We start from the raw sequence: 17,804 nt of genomic DNA, 5'->3' as shown, positions 1-17,804 counted from the left end.
GATGACGTTCGGGTCTTCGATTGAGTAATGATTTGAAGAGGATTTCACAATTGTACGAAATTAAAATACCCACGTAAGGTAAATCACATTGGGATGCTATAAAATATGATTATTGAAGTACAGTATCGCCCCCAAGTGGATCAGGAAAATTACTTCAAATAATCCACGATACAACATAAGCCCTAGTGGAAATGTATTACGTAAGAAGTTTCAAGTTATCTATGGAAGATTGTAGATCAACATTGAGGTGAATCGACAATGGATGGATAAAAGTTACAAAATACGAGATGAGATTAGGCCACCAGTCTTAAGATGAACAATAATGAAGAAGCGTTAAAAGACATGCTTTATGCATATAGGATAAGCAACGAGAGTAACCTAGAATTTGGTCGTAGACCTCAGTAACGATAAATCGAAGTAAGAGTCATGGTATAGTATGACCCAGCTAGATGCAGTAAAGTCATACGAATGGATAAACGAATCTATGAAATAAGGTATAGCAATATTCGTAGGTTCAACAAAGTACCGAGCGAAGAACTTCAGTATACCTATAGATACCCAGAGAGACATTTTATCAAGCTCTGTATATGTTTACAAAGTGAGGCCTAGAGATTGGCTAAAAGCTCGAGGAAAAAAGAGAGAGGTGTCGCATAGGTGCACTTACAAGGTCAGTATCGTACAGGCTGCATGATAGAAGGTAGCAACAGTTACGAGATTGGAAGGATTCCGATCACAAGACATGGTGTGGGAAAGAGTCCTAAAGGGGGGAATGCCCTAGCCTTTGGATTTATTCACAAAATAGTTACCTAAATGACAAGGAGAGTATTAAAGTATTCGCAAAAGCTATGGGTTATGAGAATGATAAGTGCATCAGTCAACATTCGAGGATGAATGTTCCAAAGGGGGGAATAATCTTACACCACATGTGTTCGTACGTGAAAGTGCGCCATAAGTAAATTGATGGAAGCTCGAAAATGATATATTACATCCCGCATTTTCGTGTGTTAAAGTTTCATCGTAAAGTTAATCGGCGTAAGTTCGGAAATGGGATTATTTTGAGATTATAAGCATTATGCTATTTCAAACAAGTGATGAGTAAATTCGTGAAGGTGAGAGTGCAAGCAAATCGAAAAAAATAAATTTCGTCGAAGTTTGACAATTTGGGATAAAATACGGCCCGAACTAAAATACCCGGTATTTATGGACTAGTACCATACAAGGTACCACATGGTCATGATAGTAAGTGATATAAAGTGTATTAAAAGTGAGTAATATTTTAAGTAAATTGAGATAATTCTTAATTATGTGAGTAATTGGTTAATTATTAGATTTGTAGATAAATATTTAAGTAAAACTTGTTAGATAATTATAAGGGGGAAACTATACATGTGGGGGTATGTAAGTGTGGCAAAAAATTGCCAACAATCTTATGCCTAAGGAGGTGGTGGCACTACTACATCCATATCTCATTTTGGGTGTAAAGATCTAATAAAGAAGGCCTTTCTTAGTTCACAAAATAAAAAGGCATAATTCCAATCTTTGAAATTACAAAGATACGGATGAAAGCTTCAGCAAAAGTCACAACAAGATTATGATCAAATTCATTTTTTTGGCAAGGAATATACAGAAAGGAAAAATAAGGAATATAGGTAAAATTTTTGAAGTTCATATGATACCTCATGCTACTATAGTGACGGCAGTCTTAGATTTGCAAAGAAATTCATACGAAATTGTACTGCGTAATAACAACGGAATTTTGCAACTCTAGGGGAGTACGGTGCAATCCTTCTCAAGAATACCATATGAATTTTTCTCTACTCCAGGTATGTTAAGGCTATCCTTTCTTTCCTTTTGGCATGATCCAAATGATACAAATAAAACGAGCAAAATACGCAACTTTCATAAATGACTATATTCATAGAAATACTATGGGTGTCTATATTCTTGATTCCCCATGTGAATTATTATTATATCTTTTATTCATGGGTCTTAAAAAAATATGTATTTGATAAAGCTTATCCGAAAGGCATATTAATTTTTATGACATTCCGAGAAATCTTATTAACGTATTTCTTATGCATTTCATGCACTTATACATGTACATTGACCCATGACCATATGGCATTATATACGCGTATATATAAATATTATATATATATATATATGGGATATGAAAAAAGATTACGGCGTTATATACGCACCATCACCTGATCAGCTGGTAGACGTTGATGATTTGCCCATAATGGCCGAGATGATATGATGGGATGCCCTCAGAGGCTTGATGATGTTATGAACGCATATATCCATGTATGGTATGACATTTATATACATATGCATGACATTATAATATTAAATGATTCAGAGAGATATTCAGATATACATGTATAGTCTTTTACTCCATGTCTCTCTCATGTCTATTGTCTATTATTTACTGATTTTCATTCCTTACATACTCGGCACATTATTTGTACTGATGTCCATTTTGCCTGGGGACGTTGCGTTTCATGCCCGCAGGTCCCAATAGACAGGTCGAGAGTCCTCCAAGTAGGCTATCAGCTCAGCGGAAGATGTTGGTGTGCTCCATTTGCTCTGGAGTTGTTGGTTTGGTTAGTATGATATAGACGTGTATTGTTTGGTATGGTGGGGCCATGTCCCGACCTTTATGATAAGTATGTACTCTTAGAGGCTTGTAGACAGATGTCATATATACGGATATTTGTATGGCTTTGTCGGCCTATATGTTAAGTATATAATGGATCACATTGGCCTTATAGGCCCGTATGTCACAAATATGAGTTTCTATATCTGGTTGGGTCGTTCTATGTCGGGTATTCCCTCATGTTTACTCTGATTATCTCATGATTCCCCTTGTGGTCCACTTACCTATGATGATGTAATAAGAAAGATAAGTTACATTGGTACTCGGTTGAGTAAGGTACCAGGTGCCCGTCGCGGCCCATCGGTTTGGGTCGTGACACATGTAATTACATTTGGCGAATAATATAGGGAAACTATCAGCTATATCCATTTATAAGTAGCTCATTACGAAAATGATCAATTAATAAAATATTACTAATATTAGCCAATTAGCTATTTGTAGCAAAAAAAAAAATCAAATGTTTGCTTTCTTTTGAGTGGGTGTTATTAGAATAGATTGGTTACATCTTATTGAATCTCAGTTTTAGGATGAATTGGTGAAGTTTTGAGGTGGTATAAATTAAAAATTCGAAGTAAAAACTGAACATGAAAAAAAATGATGTGTATCACACTGTGTATCATTTGTGTATCACATATGTATCATATTTGTATCAATTGTGTATCACATGTATACCTATGTGTGAGATACATGCGTGATACATGTGTCGCAGAAGAATTTTTTGAACTCGATTTAATTACGAATTTTGATACAAAACCAGTCCAAATCACTTCTAATCTTCCTCAAATTTTGTATATTGACTTATCTATATATTTTCAATGAATTTCAACTATATCCATTGAAAAAAAGTTTCTTTTTTGCTTAGATTTTTGGAATATTGTATTTTATTTTGTATTTTATTATCTTATTTGCTACCTCATCCATGAAATTTCCTTTCCGTCTTGCATCTAATGTTGCTAGTCACGCTTAAAATATGGAAGGAGATTTTTGCATGTGATTCTTTGAGAAAAATAACCTTATTTATTTTGTTTTTCAATTTTTATATGTGTGTTTGACTAGTTTTGATAAGTCTATAACTAATGGCTAGAGGTTGGTAAGTTGAGACTTATTGGGACATTTTCCAATAATATATCAAACTTACAATACTTACGAGAAAGTACAATGACATTTAACCATAGCTGGTGTTAACATCAATAAATTTGGGCATTGAATAAAAACCAAGCTCATAATGTATCAAACTTGCAAAATTCACTTAAAATACACCTCAAATCAATATTTCAATATTGCATCGGTATTTCAAATACAAAAGTTTAATATTTGCAAATTTTGATAAACAAACAAGTATTTATAAATATTTAATGTCCAAACGAATAAGACTCGCCCTTTCCCTTTTATGGAAACGCCTGAATGAAGTGTCCGAACTAGTGGCATATGGGTCACATTCTTTTTTAGGAAATATATATTTTTAATCGCTCTCAAAAATAATAGTCAATAAAATATATATACTTTTTATATATAATATATTTATATATAAAAATATATATTTTTTATTGACTTTTTATACTTATATATAAAAAGTATATATATTTTATATACTGGCTAATAAGTACAAATAATTTCAGCTGACTCACCTATTTTGTATTGAGAAAATGACCCTCTATACCCTCCTGAAATTTTTAATAGCCCGTGTTTTTCTCCATTGACACAAAATGTCCCTCCGGCCCAAACACATTACATCTAATAACCCAAAATGTCTATTTTGTATAATTTTTTGTAAAGTGACAGTCAATTTTGTATATTTTTTGTATTGTGACAGTCTATTTTGTATATTTTTTGCATAGTGACAGTCTATTTTGTATATATTTTGTATAGTGACAGTCTATTTAGTATATTTTTTGCATAGTGACAGTTTATTGTGTATAAATTATACAGTGACAGTCTATTTTGTATATTTTTTATAGAGTGACAGTCTATGTTGTATATATTTTGTATAATGACAGTCTATTGTATATATTTTATATAATAACAGTCTATTTTGTATATATTTTGTATAGTGACAGTCTATTGTATATAAATTATATAGTGACAGTCTATTTTAGTATATGTCGTATAGTGATAGTCTATTTAGTATATACGTTGCATAAATTTTGTATATAGAGTGTATCGTGCATCTTGTAATGTATCCATAACGTATCATTAATGTATCCCGAGCGCTTTTGTGTATCCAAAGTGTATAGACTGTTCTACAATATATAAATTTTGTATATATAAAGTGTATCGTGCATTTTACAATATATCCTTAATGTATCATTAATGAATCCCGTACGCTATTATCCAAAAATAAAATTCATGACATATTTAAGACTACAAGTTTTGAATATACTTCTTTCTTTATTAAATTTCGTGTTAAAATAGCTAAATAAATCGCAGAGAGTATAAAGTATTTCCCCTTGTTATTATGGTCTGCAATACATGAGGCTTTGAGTCTTTAACCATCAACTCGAAAAAGACAGAAACTTCGTAGGTAGCATCAACGAAATGAATTAATTAATTACAAGTACTTTGTGTATATAAAGCCCTCATTTGAATAACACATAATATTTCCAGCTCCTAAACTTGCTTCTTATTAGTTTTGGCGTGGCACAAAAGCAAAAATCAAACATGATGAGGTTATTACAAAAATTAATCATGGCCAAGTCACATATTTTCTACCGGTGGATGAATGATTTAGGCTTTACAATTGTTTAATGAGAACCAACAGGAGATTTTGTTCAAAAAGAAAAATAAGAAAATTAGATGGATGATGAAGTTAATCTGGATCAAACAAGCAGTAGCCTAAGGAACATGCGGCAACTTTAATGAGAACGTGGATGAACGATTTAGGCTTTACAATAATGTTTATCGGTATGCGGAGAAGACCAATTTAGGCTAGCCATTATAATTTATTTGGGACTATAAATTGTATGGCTTAATTCATGGCTAGCGAATGATAATTGTTTCTGCAGGCCGGCTACAAATGAAATTTGCTGTTTCGTCCAAATTCTTAATGGGCTTTTTGAAATGATCCAGCCCGTTTGACAAAAGAGGGTCCACAAACTCCCGCTAACTATTTCCCGCTAATTATTTCCCGCCAATAATAATAATAAAACTAAACGAAACTCCAGCTTCCCGCCATAACACTCCCTTTTTTCCTCTTTCATTTTCCTAAAACCCTAATTCCATAGCTTCATTTCACTAGAAGAAATTTTTCTGCCGATTTGCTCTCATAATCCAAAAAATAAAATGAAAAGAAAGCAAGGCGGAAGGGGAAGAGGAAGAGGAAGTTCCATTATGGAAGGCCAATTCACACGGAGCAAATCTCAGATCTACTTGCACTGTAACAGATCGGGTCGAGCTCGGGTCGATTCGGCCAAATTCAAGCGTTCCGATCACCAGCTCCAGCAACTGGTTCCACCTGTGAAGAAACTCAAAATGCTAATCGTACAGAATCCAGAAGGTTCTTCGGATCTGTGTGAAATGTCGCGTACGCCTGTCAAGGATCTTCGTGCTCGAAGAGTGTTTTCTTCACCTTCAGTTGTTATAGAAAATGACGATGATTTGAAGAAAAGCGAATCTCCGTTATTCCAGGAGAAAAATGAGAAAAATGGAGGTGGTAAAATTGGTACTGAGAGTAATGGAAATAGGAATGGAGGTGTTCAGAAGAGTAATTCAGTAAGATATTTGATTCATTCTAGCGTACTGCATATTAATTTTAGTTAATTTTTTATATTATGTGTCTGAGTTAGCTAGCTTATATTTTATATAAATTGCATGATTCCTGTGAAATTTTAACCAGGAGTAGAGATAATTTGATTAACAATCTATTAGGAATTTATCTTAGTTAAAAACTTGCTTGAACTTGGTATTTTACACCAAACCAGATAGTTTAATCTTGGCAATTTAAATTAAAGTGAAAATACATTTCACTTAATAATGGTTAAGTGATAAATGTGTTTATGAAAGAGACATTTCGTGTGCAATTAAGTTTTTACCTTTTTGGGAACTTAGCATGATTGTATTGGATAACTTTGATTCGTTAATCAATAAGATTGTAGAATTTTCTCTTTGATTGTTTTTTTCATTGTTAACGTAATCCATCTAGGTGTGAGTTCGAGATTGCTTTAGATAGTGCGCATATGTGTGTGTACTTGAGTTTCTAGCTTTCAAAAGTTTCTACAACTTGTATAATGTCAGATAGTGCATCTTTGTGTCTACTTTAACAAAGGTATCCATTGTAAACAATTTACTAGTTATTTACCATGCTATGAAAATATCGGGCATACATATTGATTGTGTAAGGACAAATTCTGGTCTGGTTAGATTAAGTTTTCTTTTTTTACTTTCTTAATTAATTAATTAATTAATTTCTAGGCTGTGATTTCGAGCTTGCGACGGAAGGTGTTCATAGCTCCAAGCTCATTTAGCTACAGGAGATTGCTACCATATTTGACTGAAGCTGCGAGAGAGTACTCTGGTATCTTTTTAAGTTTTTGTTTTTCCTAGTGCAAATGATGATTTAGGGGATTAAACTTTTCAATATTTCCAAGTTTTTCAGTGTAACTGGAGTTAAGACAATGCTTCTTTTTTGTAGATGTTTCAGAAACTGAGATATGTGATATGGAATCCAAGTCTGACGATCCAACTTTGAGTTATCAGAAACCTGATCTGCAATCAATGGCTAGTAATGGTTCTACTTCTGAAGATAAACATGTTGGTGCTAATTCTGATGTCAGTAAATTGCTAAGGAATGTTGAAGGTCAGCAGATTGAGGTCAATATATCATGCAACCCGCAGGACCTCAATGATGTCCCTGATGTTTTGAGCCAGACTCGAGTAGATCCTCAAGTGTTTACCAAGGTGGGAGGACTTGATCCTGATGCATTGGAAGAATGTGTCCAGACGACACCACCAGATGCTGACATTTTATGTAAAGCTGATGTGAGCAACTTGGGAACCAGCATAGAACATAATGCTGAGCAGACACAGAAATTTTTTGTTGGTCATCCATCAGATAGAAGAAATGGCTTCATTGTAAAGAAGTCTAGTTCGAGCCCTGGGAGAAATGGCAGTGTTTTGAGGAATAAATTGGTAAATATCACTAAAGCTCTGAATAGCTATGTGTTGTAAAAGATTGTTTGAGTATCTCTAAAATTTGTATAAATTGTTGTTTTTACAGGCTCTAAATCCTTGCTCTAGGCTGAAGGTGTTCAAAGCTGTAAATTCTGTTAGCTACAGAAGACTGCTCCCATTTCTGATGGATGTTGCAAAAAGTGATTCCGGTAAGTCACATTTTCTACTCCTTTAGGTGCATATATTAGGTGTATCTAAAATGGATTCCCATGAAAAACCAATGCTTGTGGGCTAACCACCGTGTTCATGTTTCTTAGGAGGTGCTTCAAGTGAAAATGGACATACTAAATTTCAGAGGGACTTGGAGTGCAATCAACCCTTGATGTCCGTGAGTAAAGAAGTTCCTACGAATAAAGAATATTCTCATATGAAAGATGAAATTAAAGAACAAGAGACAAAGACATTGGAACCCAAGAGCATCTCAGCCAATGATGTGAGTGATTGCTTAAATACTTGTCTCCCCATGGAAATTTTAAGTTCTGCTGCGGAATCATTCAATAAGAAGCCAAGTTCAGTGTTTCCTGATGACATTTCCTATCCACAGACTTTACTTAACGTGGAAATCAAAAGAAAATCAGAAACAAAGTGTACTGATACAAGTACTACAGAAAAGTTAGAACCAGAATGTCTCAATAATGAGATCAATAATTTTAATACTGGAGAAAATTGTCCAGGAGTAACATCAAGCTCCAATGTAAGTCCTGAAACTTCAACTGGAGAATATAAAGTAGATACCACAAACCTTTTGCCTATCAGTCTTGAAGATTTGTTAAGTGAATATGGGGTCGAAGTTCCAAAAGTTGGGCCTGTTAGTCCGGAAGGTGATCGCATGACTTTGAAGGTAGATCGTCATGAAGAAGCTAGCAATTTGATTGAAGTAATAGGTTCAAATTGCTGTGAACCGACTGGCACTGTAGGAAAGGAGCTTTTCCTCAAGATGTCAGAACCTGAGCCTATCACTAAAGAAAGCAGCTGCAAGGTTTTGTTGGCAGATAGCAATGAAGAGAGTAGTGCGGTTGAAGCAGTTGCTTTGATCAAAGCATCTTCTTCCACTGAACCATCGGATCTCTCAGAATATAGTAATGATGGTCCCACCAAAACCTTATGCAAGGAGTCCATACAAGAAATCTCAGAATCTGAGCCTATTGGTTGTCGACGAGACTGCATGGGTGTTGGTGATGCTCCAAACAAAAATGGATGCCTTGAACCAGCTATTTGTCATCAGAAATCAACTCTGAATGAATCATCATATGATTTGGTTACTCGTCCTGATCTTCTCAACAAAGGGATATTAAAGAGAAATCCTAGGGGATGTAGAGGTCTGTGTAACTGTCTGAATTGTGCATCATTTCGCCTGCATGCTGAGAGAGCATTTGAATTTTCTACAAATCAGATGCAAGATTCTGAAGAAGTTGCTCTGGGATTGATGAAGGAGTTGGCTGATATGCGGATTTTCTTGGAGAAACACCTTTCTAGTGAAAACGACCTTGCTCCTATACCACTTTCTCAGGTAAAGACTAGATTAACTACTCCTTTTGATAACTGTGTCTCTTACTGTCACGTTATGCTTATACATTTCTATTCATATTACTTGTCATTTCATGTGTCCCGAATTGCATAGGTCAGCTGCTTTAGTTATGTTTATGTCTACTCCTGAAAGTACCTCATAGCAAGCGCCCTGTTGTTGTGGATGATTGTTTTTTCAAAACTTTGAAATATCTTCTGTTTTGAGTTTCATCAACTGATCCACTTTGACAACATAGTGCAAAATGATTCCCCATTATGTCAGATAAAATTCTTGTTTTCTTTTACCAAAAAAAAAATTCTCGTTTTCAGAGATTGTCACGTCGAGACCAATTCAAGGTAGTCCTAAGCTTAAATTACTGGAAATATTCGATTCTTAGTTCTGCACAATATCTTCCCTAGTTTTGTATAACACTTGTTTTCTAGTGGCACTTTAAGCCTAAAGGGTCCTGCATATTGGTGTGAAACAAATTGGATATTTGCTTCTGCAGATCATCAATTTGCCAAATTGATAATTCATGTGATACTTTAGTTTTTCCCCTTCTGTTCAGCCATTTATTTACTTGTTCATGTCAATGAAATTAAGAGATATTTATCTCATTCTGTTCATAATTGAATGATTCAAATTCCAGTGAGATAGAAAATAAATGTTCCTCCAATGCACCAACTGTAGCCCTGTTACTTGAAGCTTAGCCTTTGTTTTCGTAAACTTTCTTGTTTGGTCTTCTTTCTTTCTGGGAGAGAAAATAGATGTTTGTTCTATGTTATCCATTTAATGACTGTAAAGCTTATAAAAGCATGATCTCATGTAACTTTGTTGCACTCAGCTTGAGGTTGAAGAAGCATGTACGAAGGCATTGGAAGCAGAACAACTAGCAAAAGAACGTCTTAGCCAAATGAATAACGAGCTCCATTATCACTGCAGAGTCCCGGTAATTAACTAGTGCATGTTCTATTACAACTTTAAGCATAATCAACTTTTAATCCTGTCCAAATTAGCATTTCAATCCTACTTACTTACATTTACTAATTCAATGTATAACCTGCAGCCCTTGTACCGGCCAAGAGTGACATTTGCCAGTCATATAGAAGAAAAAGCTGTTCAAAAGATAGAATCATTCAGTTCAAAATCTGAGAAAGAAGATATCAAAGCAAGGGCAAAGCGAGGCCGAAAGAAGCATCAGTGAGCTAAATACCTGCTTGTGTTAACTCTACTTGGAATCAGATAAGAAACTAGTTATGAAAGGGGACTTGTAGATAGTTGAGAATCCCAGATTATATAATTATGTTTGAAGCTATAATTCTTAATACCTCTTCTAAAATGAGATATACTCTTCGTACTCAATACTGCAAAGTGATTGCTTTGTATCTTGAAAAGTTTCTTCTACAACTATGGGCTAAAGTTTGATATCTGTAGAGTCCCTACTTAAATATCTTTATATTCATACTCAATGTTTGCTCCTTGATAACTATTATTAGGATTAAGATATAGAGAAAAGGAGAAGGGGAGCTGGTAAAGTTGCCTCGTGACCAGGAGGTCGCGGAAACAGCTTCTAGCAAAAATGCAGAGTAAAGCTGTGTACAAAAGATCTTTGTGGTCCACTTTTTCCCTGGACCCTGTGCATAGCGGGAGCTTAGTACACCGGGCTGCATTTTTATATAGAGAAAACGGAGCATTAGTCTGCCGTATTCACTGATTTCATTTTTTTTTATCATATTGCTTTTCTTTTACTTTTATTATGTGCTATTAGTTCAGCACATTTTGTTTTGGATTGTTTCTTAGAGTTAATTTCTTAAATGGTCACTAAACTTAATGAGGATATTTGAAATAAATTACAATTTGAAACAGAGGAAAACAATTAACTTCAATATCATGTATATGCTTATATTATCTTGGCAATTAATTTTAATATCCTATGTAGACTTTAGGAGAGTTCTCTCTGAGATATATTTTACAATCCTTTTTGTTTTCTGTGGTTTTCGAGTTCTGTTGGAGTTCGAGGAGTAGAAGTCAACAAACCTATATAATTCGCTAAGAATAATTATTAAAACTGAAATCGTAGTAGAATTTATGCTGTCTGTGAAGGTCCATTATTATTAGTTTGTTAAGAAAAATATTGAGCGAGGATTCCAATATTCTTTATCATTAGGTACGTCTGTCTAAGGTTTGTTGTTATTGTTAAAAAAATTATCGAACAACTTTATAAAATTAGTCAACTTTAATAACTCAAATAAATAAATAAATAAAAATAGGAAAAGATCATGCGTCATATTTCAGAATTGATCTTTCTATTTGTTGCACATCGAAGGCAACCATACGTATAAGATAACTATGGAAATTTGTTAAATATATATTTTAAAGAAGACAGTCCTAACAAGCTAATGAATTCCTTGAAAATAGAAAATATGCGAGGTAGGAAAGTGGGCCATAACATGGGCCCATAAAATTTAAACAAATCAAGCCCATCACCATCATTTGTCCATGGCCCACATAATTTGTACTTAGCTGCTTTTTGGGGTATTATTATCGGTCAGAAATTATTTATATTAGCTAGACGAAAAAATATATAAACTGTATAACTTTTGTACATAATATACAAAGAATATATATATATATATTTTTGGCTATTATTTTAAAAAACGGTTATACAGTATCAATTTCCGGCTGTTTTTTCGGCTTGTACTACGTGTTCGCAATTCAAAGTGCAAGCTTGAACTCTTCATAATAAATTATTGGCATCTTTTGGAAACATTATTAAGATAATTAATGGAGAACAAATAGCTTTAGCATCCCATTACCATCTTAAGGTTAATGGAGCCTTTTATGGCAAAGGTTGGTGAGGAGAAAAAGATTATTTTTCTTTCAATATTCCGAAGGTTTTTCAAATTATTAATTAACTGAATCAGTAATTAACCAGCAGTTTAAAATAAGAATAACTTATATACGTCGTTGACAGTGTAGAAATTTTTTAGTATATATTATCAGATCAGTCAACAAATATATACAGGTAATTTTCTATAAAAAATTGAATCTTAAAAATAAGTTAGGTTATAACCTTTTGAAATATTTGTAATCTCAATAACTTGGGAGTTGAGAATAATATCTCTTCTAACAATGATTCGATTCCCATAGCAAAGATCCCCTTTAGGACCTTGCCAACGCATTTTCGTCTAAAAAATTCCTTTAACTCCATGTTGTGGTACAGATGAAGGTTGAATATTGACCCGTAGATCGTGGTAGTAGACCACGTGAAGCTTGGTTCGAGGGATAGACTCATGGGTCGTGGTAGTGAGCCACCTGAAACTTAGTTCGAGGAGAGATTATTGAGTATGCGAATAAAGTTTCCCACGGGTAGTTGAAAATATTGAGAGCATACATATAAGGTATAAAGATCTCTTAATGGTGTGAGATCTTTTGGAAAAAATTGTGCGGGTTTAACCCGAAGTAGATAATATCACACCATATTAAGAGTATATCTTTGAACTGATTTGGCCCAATATTAAGTTTTCAAACGAGCCGAGCCCCAACGCATTGAACAAGTAGTAGAAAGAGCTAATATAAGAGCAAAAAGTAACTAAGGTTACTCATTTGCAACAAGCTTGCCTATGTTACTCCTTTGCAATTTGCCTTCGTTTAATTTCAAAACTAGGATGTAATTTGGGATTCATTTATTATTGAGAATTTGAGATCATTTAAGGAAACAAAAGACTATCAAGATTGATGAGATAAAGAAAAGAAAATTTATCTGTTACAGCATGTAATCTGTTTTATTTTTAAAATGACAAATCTCATATTTTAAGTAAATTTAATTACAGATATCCATCGAGTGATATGATAGTGTAAAAAAAATTTTATACTGAACGATTTTATGTAACTTAAACTTTAGAAGTATCATAAAGGATATCAAACAAATTAGATACAAGATGAACTACAAGCTTCGAAAAAGATACAAAATAAAACGAGAAAAATACATTTATTTTGGTTGCTATAATCTAACAAAATAAAACCACAAACACATCAAAGAATTACACAAAAACCAACTAATATCACTCAAAATCTTTTGCATTCTGGAGGAAAACCCTGAGGAAACCTCTTAAAATCAGTACAATAATTATAAATCATGAAATTCCTCTGCACCCATCTGAGTCTTCTTCTGCCATTGGCATCAAGTTCTTGATTTTGCCATTTTTCATTTGAAAATTGTGAACTGCTAAAAGTTTGAGAATTGAAATTTCTATAGTAGGCTGTAAATGGTGCTTTAGACCAATCAGTTTTCACTAGGCCTCCTCTTGTTGCCCAATCATCAGCATTCCAAAGGCTAGAGTAAATTCTCATGGGCTGGTTCTTGGGAAATGGCACACCAATGGATTCAGCATTCTTGTAAACTCTTATTGGTGTGTTGTCGACCAAGAAACTGAAATATATAAAAAGTAAATATGAGAAAATGTTATATTGGATCAAGGAAAATCTTGTATTTTTTGCTACGTTGTTCGAACTTTTTAAAAATACTATCATGTTCTTGTCCGATCCTTAAAAAACAAGGCATGTGACACGGGTACGACAACGTTTTGAAAAGCTCAAGCAAGATAGGTTTTAGTTAATGATAAATATGAATAGAAATCAATCCTTGTAGTCTAGGTACATCTTTTGACACTATCAGCCTAATTTAACTATGTTATAATAGATTTTTTGACATATTTTTCTAGTTACTAGATCATGCATGCTACTTTTGTTAGATATCAACTTAGCTCAGACCATAGATTTTTGGCTACTTTTTTTTCAAAAAAAAATTAAAAATATTGTTTGGTCGTGGAATATGATCTATTTTTGAAGTTCAAAATTTTCAAGTTTTCAAAAACTGGCTTTAACATTTAAAAATTATTTTTCAACATAACTTCAAAAACTCCTTTTTTTCAAGTTAACCAAATCTTTGTTCAAATGCTAGCTTAATCTGCCGGTCTAAAAATATCGTACACAGATTTTTAAATTCTTTTAATTTGTTAATTGTTTGGTAATATGTTGAGATAATTAATATTGAGGGCTTTGCTTACATGATATGTTGGGGTTTCCATATGATTGAGTAGGTGTGGAAGTTCTTGGTAGGATCAAACCAAAGGTAAAATTGCTGCTCTTTGTTTCCTTTGCCTTGGGCATAAATGTTTGTGTGGAGAATATAAGGTTCACCAGTAACATTTCCCAAGAATTCAAAGTCAATTTCATCATGTGTGGGTCCCTGAGAAGATAACTGCAATAAAAGCAAATAAATAATTAGTAAAAAAAAAAGGCAATATTTATTTACTAATTAGAGCTATAAAGGATTGGGATGAGTACAATATTATGAGAAAAGAGTTGAAAACTTGTAAAGTTTGATATACTCCATGTAATATGCATGAGGAATCCAAATAATTAAAGGAAAAGGAATAGGGAATTTAAAGAAGTCATTATCACAAATAAAAATTAACAGCTAAAAAGAAAAATTCTTGGCCACACCAAAATAGTCACATGAGTACCAACCAAGTTGTTTCATAAGACCACAATACATAAGAGTAGGCATAATTTGTGGTTATATCAACATGAATCAAATTTCACTTTCTTAAAGTAGGCACATACTAAAAATGTGATGTTTAAGTTATTGAATTTTCTAAATTAATAATTCTTAGTATATATTTAATAATTTTTTGTGACAAATACGGGACGAATCAAAGCTACTAGATTCGATCGAACTTGTAAATTAAATTACAAATAGCTTTCACAAACATTCTTTTCAAGTAAATGAATTAATTACTAATATTACTATATTAAAAAAAGAGCAGTTTAATATCCAAAGTATTTCGTATTCATGTAGGGTCCGAAAAAAGGCCGCACAATAGGGATGTGATGTAAACAGCCTACACTAATACAAACATTAGTGGCGATTCTCCTTCCACCGAAACGACTTTACCATTGTTCCGTGATTTCCTTCCAAATGAACTACTAATATTATTGCTAACCATAAAATAATGTGTTCAACTTTGCTTTCTTTAATTTTTTTTGTAAAGAATACTTACATAGTATGTAGTGACAGTTCCAGCAGAATTTCCAGCAACAAGTTTGATTTGCATATCAATTCTCCCAAAGAGATACTCTTTCTTAGATTGAAAACCAGAGCCAGAAACTTTGTCCAAAGACAAAGACATAAGCTGACCTCCATTGAAAATCTTAGCCCTATTTCCACCCCAAGTAAAGTCAAATTCTTGAAAGAAATTTCCACCATAAGAAACCATGCAAGAACTAAACACAAGTGCTAGAACCAAGAAAATTCTTGACCCCATTTTAGCTCTTAACTTATATAAAAATTTACTTGTACTAATTAGAATGTGTGATGTTTGTTTTTGTGGGGAATGGGATTTAAAGAGGACAAGTATTTATAGTAAGTAGAAGGAGATGAGAGCTATAAAGAAGAGGGCAAAAAGCTTGTGAATTTCTTGGATTGGATGCATGGGCAACAACTGGTGCCAGCTTAGCATACCATAATAGCTGGAGCCTTTTTTGTTTTGGTATTGGATGGTTTAGAATTTTTTTGGTATTTGTTAAGAATGAAAAAGAAAAACATATTGAGTTGCAGTCAAGTGGTTAATGAAGTAGATATAAAATTCGTGAAAGTTTACTATTAAAATTTCACTTGAGACCAACAAAAAATAATTTTTTTTCATCTGCTTAAGCCTTAATTGCAGGGGCGAAGCTAGGTGGGCAGAAGGGGGTTCTGCCAAATCCCCTTCGCCAAAAATTATACTGTGTATATAAGGTTAATTCTTTTTCCTTCATGTTGAACCCTTAGTTTCTTAGCATATTTACTATTTACTTTGTTAATTTTTGAATTCCCTTGTGAAAATCTTACTTCCGTTACTGCTTAATTGCATAGACAGATTCAGAATTTAAACTATATGTGTTCAATATTTGGTGTTTTTAGTATTGAATTCATTATATCTTAGAAGTTATGAGTTCATGTATGCTATTTATTGAATTTTTAGTGAATTTTAAAATATAAAATCATATTATTACAATTTTTGTGAATTTTTATATATAAAATCATACTCCGCGTCAAAAGTATTGAGTTCAAGTGAATTCGGTACTATCAAGCTACATCCGCCCCGACTTGATTGATCAGAATTATCAAATATATGTGCTAATGAAAACTAATTAATAAGATGCGTGTAAATTGATCCGAACAATACTATTATTATAACACAAATAGTAGGGGTTGTACAAAAACTAGGGATAAAGGTTCCAACAATGATTCTGTCCTAGAGGAAATTTGGTATGGCCCCCCTTTACTCTTTGTGCTATAGTATGATTGGATTATTCAGTGGAAGCCAACCAGATTAAGTGTACTGACAGTAAGTATAATAAATCAAAAAGCCATGAATAGAAAGATAAGTGGATAGTATTTTTAATATTTTATTGTTCAAATTATATAGTACTATAGTACTTGGTTGGTTTTGGTTGAAGAACTCATTTTGCTTTATTTTGCAAGTTTCTTATGACCTTTTTGATAAGGACAACAACTTTAACTACTGGCAAAATGCTGTCATTTTACCCACTTGCCAGGAAATAAGATAAGAGTGAAAAGTAACAGAATTTGAGAGGGTTAAAGAAATTAAATGACGAAGAGGTCAATTGTCATTGTTAGTGTACAAACATTTGCTTTAATTGTTAATGTATATAATGTTTTATTACTGTGTGTCTCCTCTCTCTCTCTTATATATATATATATATATATATATATATATATATATATATATATATATATATATATATGCACGATACTCTATTGTTGGTTTAATTATATTCTCATTTATATTATTGAAAAAATAGGCGATTTAGTGGATTTGAGTCTTATTGTATGCTAAACCACCTGCAAATGGAGATGTGTAAACATAAAATTGAGAAAATAAAAGTACTTCGTCTCTAATCATAAATTGAAAGTTTAAGTTGGTTGTGAGCCTACCGTAAACTTCTTTTATTCGAATTTGAAACCAGCATTAAGAGCAAGCTCACACGACATGGTACTAAAATGAGTAAATGAAAGTACTTCGTCTCTAATAATTTAAATTTTCATATGATGTGGTACACCTAATCCCATAACCCTGTTTTATTCGAATTTGGGACCAACAGAAGCAAGCTCTACGAAGATATGGTACAAAATTGAGTATCACTATTATATTTTTTAAAAATTGCCTCAAAATTTTGTATTTTATAAAAGAACTCACAATTTATTATTTTGTAACGATGTTGCTTTGTCTTCTCGGTCATTTGATAGTGTATCATGTAGTTCATTATAAAAATAATAATTTTGTATCAAATTTATATATGTTCAGGACTATGGTTTGCGATAATATAATGAATGTTATTGATAATGGTACTGTTGGGTATTTGTGATAGTTTTTAAAACTTGTGGGTATAAGTCATGTTTCA

At 33.0% G+C, this 17,804-nt stretch overlaps 2 protein-coding genes across 3 annotated transcripts; one reads left to right on the top strand and one right to left on the bottom strand.

Annotated features, from left to right (window-relative positions):
• Positions 1-5,806: 5,806 nt before the first annotated feature.
• LOC107778235 (uncharacterized) lies at positions 5,807-10,756 on the top strand. 2 transcript variants are annotated; one of them, XM_016598445.2, is made up of 8 exons: positions 5,807-6,367; positions 7,067-7,169; positions 7,287-7,783; positions 7,872-7,974; positions 8,083-8,258; positions 8,370-9,335; positions 10,177-10,281; positions 10,399-10,756. In XM_016598445.2, exons 1-8 carry the CDS (start codon positions 5,939-5,941, stop codon positions 10,534-10,536), a joined length of 2,517 nt encoding a protein of 838 aa, XP_016453931.1. In that variant the 5' UTR covers positions 5,807-5,938; the 3' UTR covers positions 10,537-10,756. The 2 variants fall into 2 exon arrangements, with proteins under 2 accessions (XP_016453931.1, XP_016453929.1); XM_016598443.2 differs by having other exon boundaries at positions 8,083-9,335.
• A 2,492-nt stretch (positions 10,757-13,248) lies between these two features.
• On the bottom strand, positions 13,249-15,851 carry LOC107778234 (xyloglucan endotransglucosylase protein 1). The gene is made up of 3 exons (XM_016598442.2): positions 15,398-15,851; positions 14,402-14,595; positions 13,249-13,764 (listed from the first exon to the last, which is right to left on the bottom strand). The coding sequence occupies exons 1-3, from the start codon at positions 15,659-15,661 to the stop codon at positions 13,401-13,403; spliced, it is 822 nt and encodes a 273-aa protein (XP_016453928.1). The 5' UTR covers positions 15,662-15,851; the 3' UTR covers positions 13,249-13,400.
• Positions 15,852-17,804: the final 1,953 nt, after the last annotated feature.

The sequence above is a fragment of the Nicotiana tabacum genome, chromosome 14 (genome assembly GCF_000715075.1).
Source record: "Nicotiana tabacum cultivar K326 chromosome 14, ASM71507v2, whole genome shotgun sequence".
Taxonomy (NCBI): domain Eukaryota; kingdom Viridiplantae; phylum Streptophyta; class Magnoliopsida; order Solanales; family Solanaceae; genus Nicotiana; species Nicotiana tabacum.
Note: the sequence above shows the minus strand (reverse complement) of the source record. Positions and strands in the feature narration are given on the sequence as shown.